Raw genomic sequence first — 13,786 nt, 5'->3', positions numbered from 1 at the left:
GTGGAGGACCGACTTTCATCTTTGATCGTTGTGTTAAGGACACAACACCTGTTAATCATATATATCCAATGGACCGCCTGTTGGCAATCCTTTCACCGGATCTACTCAGGTCCATTTCTGCAATTGGGTAATAAACATGTGATTCTCCTAGTGTAAATTAATGGACGTATAGCACTTTTTCTTTGTATTGTTAGAAGTGGACACATCCATCCATTTACACTGGGAGAAGGCACATTCACATCACAGCCTGACACCTTCAGGAAGGGAAACACACTGCCAAGGGGCCAGCACTGGCTGCAGATTAAATGAAAGTATTTCATTAATAATCCAAAGTGTGGTCATGGCATAAACACAATGCTGGAGGACTGAATGACATTTTGATTATCCCTGTCCTGTAAATGAACAAATAACGGTTGCAGAATACTAGTATTTGCGTCTACAAGGACTTTTCGGTCATCAGGGAATGACCCAGGACTTTTATAATAAACTTCCTTTATGTAAGCATAACAACAGCATCAATATAATAGAAGAGAAAGATCCAACAACAAAAAAGATGGTGGAAGTACTGGAAAGTGACACCCAAAAGTGCTGGTAAATTGGTAAGAACCGCACACCTGTGATAGTTGAAGGCACTTTCACATCATGTAAATGGTAAAATCAGAGATGAGGTAAATCAGAGATATTGTATCTGATAAGGTATCCTCCTTCCACAGACTGCACAATAAAGAGGAACACATCGTCAAATAGCAGCTACTAAAAAAAGGTTTAAAAAAAAAAATAAAAATACTAGCAGCAAGAGCAATAAATTCAGTGAGACGCAAGTAAAATACATACGCTTGGCATGTTACACATATTAAAGTATAAAAACAGTCAACAAAGTGATTTTTCAAAGCTATGGGCACCTTTGCTCTAATTCATTTTTTTTTTGTTCATTTGTTTCTAAAATATGAAATTAAGCAGCTTTCTACATAGACTTTGTTCATTTTGTTGTGTCAAGTTTGTGCAATTTCATTAGATAACCAGCTGTACTACCGACGGTGACATAGATCCAACAGCACACTGCTCTTATTCCTCCTTCCTTCCACCAGAGATGACAAAGGCTGTACAGCATCTGAGTATAGACAGGGGTATTATAAGTGTGGAGACCGAGGGGAGCACCCACAGCAGAAGCTGGAGGGAGAGGGACCCACACACCACGGCATCAGCGGCTCTGTAGGAGGAAAGATCAGTTCAGGAATGAAGCTAAGGCAGTAAATGGGATCTTGCCACTGACAACAGCCAGATCCGGACACACAGACCGCATGTATGGCTTGAAGGTACGTGCCAAGAGGGAAAATAAATATTTGGTGCAGAAATTTGTGCACTATTTCCTCTTGAAAATACAGCTGAAAAGGGGCATCATCGCTGTCCTGCTCAGGTCTCTGAACAAATTCACTACAGGATGCAGCCAGCCCATGTGGAAAAGATGTTGGCAACACAGGTGCAAAATACTAAATGGACAGCCACTCACAGCTTACCAATTCATGGAGGGGGTGACTGCTTAGTATATGTTTGCACAAGAGGCCTGTATAGAGCACTGTTCACATGCAGGTAATGCACAGTGTCTGGTTCTCAGCCTATTAGTCACGCCCATACTATTCGATCAGGCGGGCTGGCCAGCACTCTCTAAATGCATCCTATGTGCACACCCCTGTATTTTGGAGGATTTTCAGTCCTCTTTTGTGGCTTTGCTACCAAGTTTAGTGTTAGGACTCGCAAGCGTGACGTTGGGTTGCGAGCTTGCATATCTTGGCCAAAATATCAGCCAATACTTCACATATTTATGTGTGTTTTGTGCACTTTATTTTTCAGGGTGCAGCCAAGCCCAGCACGCTGGGTTTTGTATACAGGGGTGTGTACATGGGATGTATTGAGAGCGGGCTGCCCAGCCCACCTGATCGAATAGTATTGCTGAGAGCCAGACACTATGCATTATCTGCATGTGAACAGTGCTCTATACAGGCCTCTATTGTGCAAACATACACTAAGCAGTCACCCCCTCCATGAATTGGTAAGCTGTGAGTGGCTGTCTATTTGGTATTTTGCACCTGTGTTGCCAACATCTTTGCCACATGGGCTGGCTGCATCCTGTAGTGCATTTGTTCAGAGACCTAGGCAGGTAAGCAATGCTGCCCCTTTTCAGCTGTATTTTCAAGAGGAAATGGTGCACAAATTTCTGCAAATATTTCTTTTCCCTCTTGGCACGTACCTTCAGGGTATGTGCACACGTTGCGGATTTTGCTGTGGATCCACAGATGTTTTGACGCTGCTGTTTTCCATGAGTTTACAATACCATGTAAATCTATGGAAAACAAAATCTACAGTGCACATGCTGCGGAAAACACCGCACGGAAACGTAGCATTGTTTATTCTACAGCATGTCAAATCTTTGTGCGGATTCCGCAGCGGTTTACACCTGATCCATAATAGGAATCCGCAAGCGTAAGGGTATGTTCACACGTTCAAGATTTCCATCCTTTTTTTTTCAGGACAGTTTTTTTAAAAAACTGCAGCTCTTGGCAGAAAACGCAGGTCCTTTTTTTGTCCTTTTTTGATGCGTTTTTGATGCGTTTTTTGATGCGTTTTTTGATGCGTTTTTTTATCCTTTTTTTACTGTGTGTTTCCTAGGAAGCTTTTTAGGGCTAAAATGGCTGAAAATACCCTAACCCTACCCCTACCCCTAACCCTACCCCTAACCCTAACCCTACCCCTAACCCTACCCCTAACCCTACCCCTAACCCTAACCCTACCCCTAACCCTACCCCTATTCTAACCTTAGTGAAAAAAAAAAAAAAAAAAATTCTTAATTTTTTTTATTGTCCCTACCAATGGGGGTGACAAAGTGGGGGGGGTGTCATTTACTATTTTTTTAATTTTGATCACTGAGATATAACCTATCTCAGTGATCAAAATGCACTTTGGAGCGAATCTGCCGGCCGGCAGATTCGGCGGGCGCACTGCGCATGCGCCCGCCATTTTGCAAGATGGCGGCGCCCAGGGAGAAGACGGCCGGACGGACACCGGGACGCCGGGTAAGTATAAGGGGGGGAGATTAGGGCACGGGGGGGGGGGCATCGGAGCACTGGGGGGGGGGCATCGGAGCACGGGGGGGGCATCGGAGCACGGGGGGGCGGGATCGGAGCACGGGGGGGCAGCCACACTCCGCCCACGCACTTCCGCCCGCTCCCCCGCACTTCCTGCTGCAGCGGTTCTGCACATCAAATCGCAGTAAAACCCGCAGATATATTTTTGATCTGCGGGTTTTACTGCGATTTTGACCTCACAATGGAGGTCTATGGGTGCAGAACCGCTGCGGTTCAGGAAGAAGAATTGACATGCTCCTTCTTTTTTCCGGGAGCTATTCAGCGCGGCTTTTTTTTTACAATTTCCGGACCATGTGCACAGTGTGTCCTGTTTTCCATAGGGTACAGTGTACTGTACCCTGCATGGAAAACAGCTGCGGAACCGCAGCGGCAAAACCGCCGCGGTTCCGCGGTAAAAAACGCACTGTGTGAACATGGCCTAAAACCGCAGGTGGAATCCGCACAAAACTGCATAAAATCTGCGGTAAATCCACAGGTAAAACGCAGTGCTTTTACCTGCAGATTTCTCAAAACAAGTGCAGAAAAATCCGCAGAGGTTCCATCTAAGTGTGCACATACCCTCAAGCCATACATGCTGTAGGCATGGTTTGTGTGTCCGGATCCGGGCAGGTAAGCGGTGCTGCCCCTTTTCAGCTTTATTTTTGAATTTTTGGAGAATTTTCAGACCTCTTTTGTGGCGTTGCTACCATTTCCTCTTGGCAAGAAAAATGCAGTGGCAAAAACGCTTTTGGTGCAGGTTATTATGGGAGATATCTGAACTGAAAGAATTGACATGCAGAAGACTTAAATCTGCACCACATCTGTAAGTCACAAATAAGCCACGTGTGCACGACACTTCAGGATTCTTATTCACTGCGCTGGCATCAGGAAACCCTTAAAGGGAATCTATCACCCCATTTTTGGCCAATAAGCTGCGGCCACCGCCATCAGGGGCTTATCTACAGCATTGTGTAATGCTGTAGATAAGCCCCGATGTAACCTGAAAGATAAGAAAAAACAAGTTAGATTATACTTGCCCAGGGGCGGCCCCGCTGTGGTCCGGTCCGATGGGCGTCGTGGTCCGATGCCTCCCATCTTCATACGACGACGTCCTCTTCTTTGCTTCCTGTCGCGGCCCCTGCGCAGGCGTACTTAGTCTACCCTGTTGAGGGCAGAGCAAAGTACTGCAGTGATAAGGCGCCGGGAAAGGTCAGAGAGGCCCAGCGACTGCGCACTGCAGTACTTTACGCTGCTCTCAACAGGGCAGACAAAGTACGCCTGCGCCGGAGATGCGACAGGAAGCAAAGAAGAGGACATTATCGTATGACGATGGGAGGCCCCGGACCGGACTGCGATGCCCATCGGACCAGTGAATGTAATTAACTTGTTTTTCTTATCTTTCAGGTTACATCAGGGGCTTATCTACAGCATTAAAGAATGCTGTAGATAAACCCCTGATGGCGGCGGGCTTAGCTTATTGGCGAAAAATGGGGTGATTCCCTTTAAGGTTTTGCGACAAATCTGCACTGAAAAAATGCAACAAAACATTGCAAACAAAAATGTAGTGGTTACCTCAAAGTAAAAAAAAAAAAAAAAATTATATATATATATATATATATATATATATATATATATATATATATATATATATATATATATATATATATATATATATATATATATATATATATATAATAAAATAGCATTATTGTAGGTAAAAATATATATTTTTTAATTTCAAAGGTGCCCATAGCCCTTGATAGTATATTAAATGAGTTTCCTCTAAAGAGATGGCTACAGTAACAATAACAGGGCTGTAAACTACTAACTCCATGGAGCCTCATGTGTAATACTCAGAAAAGTAAAACTGCACAGTGCTAGCAATTGTACTGCGCCACTGTAGTAGCATACACCCCAAAATCAGGAATCACAGGGACATTCCAAAACTGAACTGGACATTACCTCGATCTCTGCGGAGTCCATGCGATTTTCAATTATCTCAATGCACTGTCTTTTAGGAGGGGGCTCGTCACTAATTACAGTTTCTTCGGCAATGTCAGTTGCTGGTACCGTCAATACTATAAGATTAAAAACAAGCAGACTCAATAATGGACATTTTTGGACTATGGTTTGAAGGGTAAAGCTGTTCAATTGCAGGAACCCTTATGATTAGTGCTACATACAAAATGTACAAAACACAATCATTTTTAATATATGATAACTTAATTAATTCATCTTTTTTCATCCCAACCATTTATATACAGGTCCTTCTCAAAAAATTAGCATATAGTGTTAAATTTCATTATTTACCATAATGTAATGATTACAATTAAACTTTCATATATTATAGATTCATTATCCACCAACTGAAATTTGTCAGGTCTTTTATTGTTTTAATACTGATGATTTTGGCATACAACTCCTGATAACCCAAAAAACCTGTCTCAATAAATTAGCATATCAAGAAAAGGTTCTCTAAACGACCTATTACCCTAATCTTCTGAATCAACTAATTAACTCTAAACACATGCAAAAGATACCTGAGGCTTTTATAAACTCCCTGCCTGGTTCATTACTCAAAACCCCCATCATGGGTAAGACTAGCGACCTGACAGATGTCAAGAAGGCCATCATTGACACCCTCAAGCAAGAGGGTAAGACCCAGAAAGAAATTTCTCAACAAATAGGCTGTTCCCAGAGTGCTGTATCAAGGCACCTCAATGGTAAGTCTGTTGGAAGGAAACAATGTGGCAGAAAACGCTGTACAACGAGAAGAGGAGACCGGACCCTGAGGAAGATTGTGGAGAAGGACCGATTCCAGACCTTGGGGAACCTGAGGAAGCAGTGGACTGAGTCTGTTGTGGAAAAATCCAGAGCCACCGTGCACAGGCGTGTGCAGGAAATGGGCTACAGGTGCCGCATTCCCCAGGTAAAGCCACTTTTGAGCTACAGAGAAGCAGCACTGGACTGTTGCTAAGTGGTCCCAAGTACTTTTTTCTGATGAAAGCAAATTTTGCATGTCATTCGGAAATCAAGGTGCCAGAGTCTGGAGGAAGACTGGGGAGAAGGAAATGCCAAAATGCCTGAAGTCCAGTGTCAAGTACCCACAGTCAGTGATGGTGTGGGGTGCCATGTCAGCTGCTGGTGTTGGTCCACTGTGTTTCATCAAGGGCAGGGTCAATGCAGCTAGCTATCAGGAGATTTTGGAGCACTTCATGCTTCCATCGGCTGAAATGCTTTATGGAGATGAAGATTTCATTTTTCAGCACGACCTGGCACCTGCTCACAGTGCCAAAACCACTGGTAAATGGTTTACTGACCATGGTATTACTGTGCTCAATTGGCCTGCCAACTCTCCTGACCTGAACCCCATAGAGAATCTGTGGGATATTGTGAAGAGAAAGTTGAGAGACGCAAGACCCAACACTCTGGATGAGCTTAAGGCCGCTATTGAAGCATCCTGGGCCTCCATAACATCTCAGCAGTGTCACAGGCTGATTGCCTCCATGCCACGCCGCATTGAAGCAGTCATTTCTGCCAAAGGATTCCCGACCAAGTATTGAGTGCATAACTGAACATTATTATTTGATGGTTTTTTTGTTTGTTATTAAAAAACACTTTTATTTGATTGGATGGGTGAAATATGCTAATTTATTGAGACAGGTTTTTTGGGTTATCAGGAGTTGTATGCCAAAATCATCAGTATTAAAACAATAAAAGACCTGACAAATTTCAGTTGGTGGATAATGAATCTATAATATATGAAAGTTTAATTGTAATCATTACATTATGGTAAATAATGAAATTTAACACTATATGCTAATTTTTTGAGAAGGACCTGTACTTGAAATTCAAACACCAAGAAGGAAAAGTTGGGGAAATATAGATATCACACGATTGATAGATATGTTAATAATATCCAAATAATGCAAAAAATGGAAACAAAATATATCGATTTATTCAGTATCAACGCACAGAACTACAGTGGGGAAAATAATCATTTGATACATTGTCGATTTTGCAAGTTTTCCCACTGTGGCGTTGCACCTACTGTTTGTGTGGGGGACACTCACTTGGCACGGGATTAACGTAGACAGGCACAGTTTTCTGACATAAATCAGTCTATTTGGTTTATTTAGGCATCATAAACCACATAACAGAAAGTCCATTTCATTACATCCATGAACATATCACGACCACCAGTCGGTTCATGCAGCAGATAAACTTCTCCGCCGTATATTACAATCCCCTTGTCCAGGGTTACCTTCCAGGAGCTCCGCGCCTCACGATGACTGCTTGTCAGTCCTGGCTTCGCCAACACAGATGCCGTCCCAGGCTCTGTAGGTACATGGTCTCACCAGGTGTTTCCAGGAAGTCTCCACTCACATGAGCTTCCAACACAGACCGTCCAGGTCTACGGTCTCTCCAGGTGCTTCCAGGAAGTCTTCACTCACAGGAGCTTCCAACACAGACCGTCCAGGTCTACGGTCTCTCCAGGTGCTTCCAGGAAGTCTTCACTCACAGGAGCTTCCAACACAGACCGTCCAGGTCCACGGTCTCTCCAGGTGCTTCCAGGAAGTCTCCACTCACAGGAGCTTCCAACACAGACCGTCCAGGTCCACGGTCTATCCAGGTGCTTCTAGGAAGTCTTCACTCACAGGAGCTTCAAACACAGACCGTCCAGGTCCACGGTCTCTCCAGGTGCTTCCAGGAAGTCTCCACTCACAGGAGCTTCCAACACAGACCGTCCAGGTCCACGGTCTATCCAGGTGCTTCCAGGAAGTCTTCACTCACAGGAGCTTCAAACACAGACCGTCCAGGTCCACGGTCTCTCCAGGTGCTTCAAGGAAGTCTCCAATCACAGGAGCTTCCAACACAGACCTGACCTCTTCCAGGACCTACAGTACAGACCATTCAGGTCCAAACACTCTCAACCATGTGACCCACACCCTGGTCACATTATGAAGCTGTAACCGCCCCCACAGGTGGGACGTGTGTGGCTAGTTCGACCCACCCAGCTCTTCAAACTAGCCCAGTAAGCCTCCCTCTATAAACTATACAAATACTTGTAGGACTACAGGTCCCAGAACAACAATACTGCAGGCTTACCACGCAGACTTTCTCTGCGACACATACCGGCCATTTACAATCCTGCCGGACTTTGTCTCATCGCCACAGTTATACCAACGACTGCCATGCATTCTTATGGCCTCAATACGCCTCCGTGCCTATTCTGAAGAGACAATGCAGAGCCCCCTACCTGTAGTAACAGGGGTCACTGCATCACACAACCTACAAAGAATGGAGAGGTCTGTAATTTGTATCATAGGTACATTTCACCTGCGAGAGAAAGAATCTAAAAATAAATCCAGAAAATCTCATTGTATGATTTTTACATAATTCATTTGCAATTTATTGCATGACATAAGTATTTGATCACCAACCAACCAGAAAGAATTCTGGCGCTCACAGACTTGTTAGTTTTTATTTAAGAAGCCTCCTACTGTGCACTCATTACCTTTATAAAAGACACCTGTCCACACACTCAATCACACTCCAACCTCTCCACCATGGCCAAGACTAAAGAGCTGTCTAAGAACACCAGGGACAAAATTGTAGACCCTGCACAAGGCTGAGATTGGCTTCAAGACAATAGGCAAGCAGCTTGGTGAGAAGGCTACATCTGTTGGTGCAATTACTAGAAAATGTAAGAAACATAAGATAATTGTCAATCTTCCTCGTTCTGGGGTTCCATGCAAGATCTCACCTCGTGGAGTAAGGATGATTCTGAGAAAGGTCTTAAGAATCAGCCCAGAACATGGGAGGACATGGTCAATGACCTGAAGAGAGCTGCGACTATAGTCTCAAACATTAACATTAGTAACACACTACGCCATCATGGATTAAAATCCTGCAGGGCATGCAAGGTCCTCCTACTCATGCCAGGACATGTCCAGGCTCATTTGAAGTTCGCCAATGACCCTCTGGATAATCCAGAGGAGACATGGGAGAAGGTCATATGGTCAGATGAGACCAAAATAGAACTTTTTGGCATCAACTCCACTCGCAGTGTGTGGAGGAAGAAGCAGGACGGGTACAACCTCAAGAACACTGTCCCAACAGTGATGCATGGTGGGGGAAACATCATACTTTGGGGGTGCTTTTCTGCGAAGGGGTCATGACGACTGCACCATATTGAAGGCAGGATGGATGAGATTTTGGCTAACAACCGCCTTCCCTCAGTAAAAGCATTGAACATGGCTGGGTCTTTCTGCATGAGGATGACCCGAAACACCCAGTCAGGGTAACTAAGGAGTGCCTAGGTAAGAAGCATTTCAATGTCCTGGAGTGATCTAGCCAGTCTACAGACCTCAATCCAATAGGGAGCTGAAAAGCAATGTTGCCCAGCAACAGCCCCAAAACATGAAAGATCTGGAGAAGATCTGTATAGAGGAGTGTTCCAAAATCCCTGCTGCAGTATGTGCAAACTACAGGAAATGTCTGACCTTTGTAAATGCAATCAAAAGGTTTCTGTACCAAATATTAAGCTGTTTTTCTATTGTATCAAATATGTATTTCATGCAATAAAATGCAAATTAATTATGTGAAAATCATACAATGCGATTTTCTGGATTTTTTCTGGATTCTGTCTCTCACAGTTGAAGTGTACCTACGATAAAAATTACAGACCTCTCCATTGCTTGTAGATGGAAAAACTTGCAAAATTGGAAGTGTATCAAAACTTATTTTCCTCACTGTATCTACAGTTAGGCCATGTTCACACAGTGCGTTTTTTTCTGCGGAACCGCAGCGTTTTTGCCGCTGCGGTTCCGCAGCTGTTTTCCATGCAGGGTACAGTACAATGTACCCTATGGAAAACAGGAACCACTGTGCACACGATCCTGAAATTCAGAAAAAAAAAGCCGCGCTGAATAGCTGCGGGGAAAAAGAAGTACCATGTCACTTCTTTTTTCGGAGCCGCAGCGGTTCTGCACCCATAGACCTCCATTGTGAGATCAAACCCGCAGTAAAACCCGCAGATCAAAAATATATCTGCGGGTTTTATTGCGGTTTGTGGTGCCGAACCGCTGCAGCAGGAAGTGCGGGGAAGCGGGCGGAAGTGCGTGGGCGGAGTGTGGCTGCCCCGATCCTACCCCCCCATGCTCCGATGCCCCCCCCCGTGCTCCGATGCCCCCCCGTGTCCTAATCTCCCCCCCTTATACTTACCCGGCCTCCCGGTGTCCGTCCGGCTTCTCCCTGGGCGCCGCCATCTTGCAAAATGGCGGGCGCATTCGCAGTGCGCCCGCCGAATCTGCCGGCCGGCAGATTCGTTCCAAAGTGAATTTTGATCACTGAGATATAACCTATCTCAGTGATCAAAATAAAAAAAATAGTAAATGACACCCCCCCCCCTTTGTCACCCCCATAGGTAGGGACAATAAAAAAATTAAGAATTTTTTTTTTTTCCCACTAAGGTTAGAATAGGGTTAGGGTTAGGGGTAGGGTTAGGGGTAGGGTTAGGGGTAGGGTTAGGGGTAGGGTTAGGGTATTTTCAGCCATTTTAACCCTAAAAACCTTCCTAGAAAACTGCATAAAAAAACGCATCAAAAAACGCATCAAAAAACGCACCAAAAAAGCACCAAAAAAAGGACCTGCGTTTTCTGCAAAGAGCTGCGGTTTTTAGTCCTGAAAAAAAGGATGGAAATCAGGAACGTGTGAACATAGCCTTACATGCCTTGACCGGATGAGACTAGTCAGCACATGACTGCATGTATGTCAATGGCATCAATGCGGTCATGTGACCACTCGCTATCAGCAGCAATAATTTGATGTTGTCACAAAGTAACTAGACTTTTCTCTCAAACCTGGATAAGGTTTAAGTGGAGGATAAGGCTATGTGCACAACTATAATGGTCCACTGCGGATTTTTCCGCAGCGGATTATATAAATCTGCAGGGCAAAAACGATGCATTTTTGCTATAGATTTATCGCGGATTTACCGCGGTTTTTCTGCGAATTTCACTGCGGTTTTACAACTGCGGTTTTCTATAGGAGCAGCTGTAAAATCGCTGTGGAATCCGCAGAAAGAAGTGACATGCTGCGGAATGTAAACCGCTGCGTTTCCGCACGTTTTTTTCCGCAGCATGTGCACAGCGTTTTTTGTTTTCCATAGGTTTACATTGTAATGTAAACTCATGGGAAACTGCTGCGGACCCGCAGCTGCGGAAACGCTGCGGATTTGCAGCGTTTTCCGCATCGTGTGCACATACCCTAAAGGGAAACATAAAATGATCTCCATCGATCAGTCTATACCCAGAATTTCTTTAATTCAAAAATGTACATCATAACACTAGAAAGACTAGCATAATTTACACATTTTTTTTTTTAATTTACTTACCCTGTTGGCCATCAGGCATTGTGACAATAATTGGTTGACCTATGGCACTTGATGGAATAGCAGACTGAAGATTACCAAGATGGATGCCATCTGTCACTATTGTGATGACTTGTTGCCCACCAGAACTAACAACTTGTTGAATTGCACCATCAACAGACTCCGCAGTTACCACTTCTTCTGTTGCCACCACTAGAAAACATAATTGAAATGCAACAAGTTCACACAGAAAAGCTTATTGTTTTGTAACAGTGATTTTCTGCAGGGTTAGGAAGCGTAGCATAAAATGTTGCTTCGTATCAAGCACAACTCTTTGAATTATTTTAAGTTCATTTCTTCCAGGCAGCGGTGCGCAGGCCGCCCAGTTTCTATCAAACCCTTCACCACCATGGGATTTTCAGTTTTTGCTCCCCTTCTTCGCAAAGCCATAACTTTTTAGTTTTTCATCTACATGGCCTTGTGAGGGTTTGTTTTTTTGCGGGAAATGGGAAAAAAAATTCCAAGTGTGGTGAAACTGAAAAAAAAAAAAAAAGAGAGAATTCCACAATTTTTTTTTTTTAAGCATGTTCACTAAATGCTAAATCTGACCTGGCAATGTGATTCTCCAGGTCGTTACGAGTTTGCAGATACCAAACATGTATAGGTTATTTTTTAAGTGGTGAAAAAAAAAAAATCCAAAGTTTGTAAACAATAAAACACGCAGTGATCCGAAATAGGTGTATTTTCAATTTTTATTATTTTATTTGGAAAGGGGCAAAAGAGGGGTGAATTGATTTTTGTTTTAATACTTAATTATTATTTTATTTTTATTTTTTTTACACTTTTTACTTTTTTCAATAGCCTCCATGGAGAGCTGCGCTCTTCTGATTGCTAGTGCTACACATAACAAAGCTTCATCTCTTCTATGTGTAGCAGAAATGATCATATGCTATCAACATAGCATATGTGGCACGCTCATAGCAGCTCGGCAAAGATAAGCATAGGGGTCTCCTGCAGACCCCTGTCTGTCCTACAAACCCATCAGCGCCCCGTGATCATGTGACAGGGCGCCAATGGGCAAGGCTGGTGATGCACCCTATGTTCAATGCAGCTGTCAAGCGCTGAAAAACATACGGACTCAGCGCCAGAGCCCGCATGAAAGAGGGAGGTGACCTATGATGTACCTATACATCATAGGTCATAAAGGGGTTAACCTGTTAGCTTAACCCCATTTTGCAGGTTACATGACAGGTTCCATTTAACCATTTCCAAACCATTCATAGGCTATGTGGGTGGTCTTCTAAAATGTCACTGTATAGTAGAGAAGCTGCTGGGGCGGAAATCTGGTTGTCAGACACAGTCGGACTACACATAGAGAAGACAAGGGAAGTGTGTTACTGTTTCTGCCTTCTGTATGCAGCAATAGGAACCACTGCTGCTGATTCTTCCTCCTGACCTAACAATCATGTGATTGGCTGAGTCTACACAGGAAGAGGGTTCTTGGGAGAAAAAAAAAAAGAGCATCAAAATAACACGAAAGATGAAAAAAGATGCAAGAATTATTTAAATGACAAATGAATATATTTCTCTTAAAGAACACTGAGCAGTAGCATTTGGAAAGCAACTAATGATTAAAGTAAACTGTATTTATTCTTTCTTCTAGATTTTCTGACTCTAGGCTCAAGGGTTGCCCAGTCTAAAGTAAAAGTAATATGGTCATAGTAAACTGTAAGGGCCACAAGTACAATTCATGAAAGAAAAAAAAAAAGAAAAACATGATGTCAGGGCCATAGCAAAGTTTACAACATGTGAATGTGGAGAGATGACAGAAATCATGTAGATAAAAAGGCAGAACAGAAGCTTCAATATATTTCGCCAAATAGCTATTCTTAAGGGTAACTGCGGCCAATTGTCAATTTGTCCTGCAATTATCTGCCACAAAGGCAAGCTCTACAGACATCACCAATGCGTGCTTTGATTTCTGTCATTTTCTGTGTACCAAGTCTTGCTTTTACGTCATAACAGGGTCCAAGATCTAAGATATTCCTGCTATGATCCAAGCTTTCATCTCTACAATTAGTCAATTGTATTCAAAAGACAGTCGTCCCGATAATGGCATGGAATAACCAAATTATGTGACATTAGATACAAATTGTATATAGCACTATTTAAGCATAAACAGATTTTATAAATAAATAAAAAAAAACTAGGACTTCATTCAAAAGTCCAAATATACCTGTGCCACTTTATTATTTCTCTTTTGTCAGGAAAATAAATTGTGCATAGCAGG

The 13,786-nt window shown here is 43.4% G+C and overlaps 1 protein-coding gene across 3 annotated transcripts in view; it reads right to left on the bottom strand.

Moving 5' to 3' along the window:
* Nucleotides 1-13,786, bottom strand: part of GABPB1 (GA binding protein transcription factor subunit beta 1) — a 72,495-nt gene that overhangs the window by 15,172 nt on the left and 43,537 nt on the right. For 2 of the 3 annotated variants that reach the window (XM_069766073.1, XM_069766074.1), the window contains exons 7-8: nt 11,521-11,709; nt 5,085-5,200 (exon numbers count right to left, since the gene is read on the bottom strand). In XM_069766073.1, the coding sequence (XP_069622174.1) occupies nt 5,085-5,200; nt 11,521-11,709 (305 nt within the window). Of the gene's footprint in view, nt 1-614; nt 715-5,084; nt 5,201-11,520; nt 11,710-13,786 lie in introns of all 3 variants that reach the window. The other variant, XM_069766075.1, reaches the window with a different exon arrangement.

This window comes from Ranitomeya imitator, chromosome 4, assembly GCF_032444005.1.
Source record: "Ranitomeya imitator isolate aRanImi1 chromosome 4, aRanImi1.pri, whole genome shotgun sequence".
Taxonomy (NCBI): domain Eukaryota; kingdom Metazoa; phylum Chordata; class Amphibia; order Anura; family Dendrobatidae; genus Ranitomeya; species Ranitomeya imitator.
This window is presented reverse-complemented; position numbering and strand designations above follow the sequence as displayed.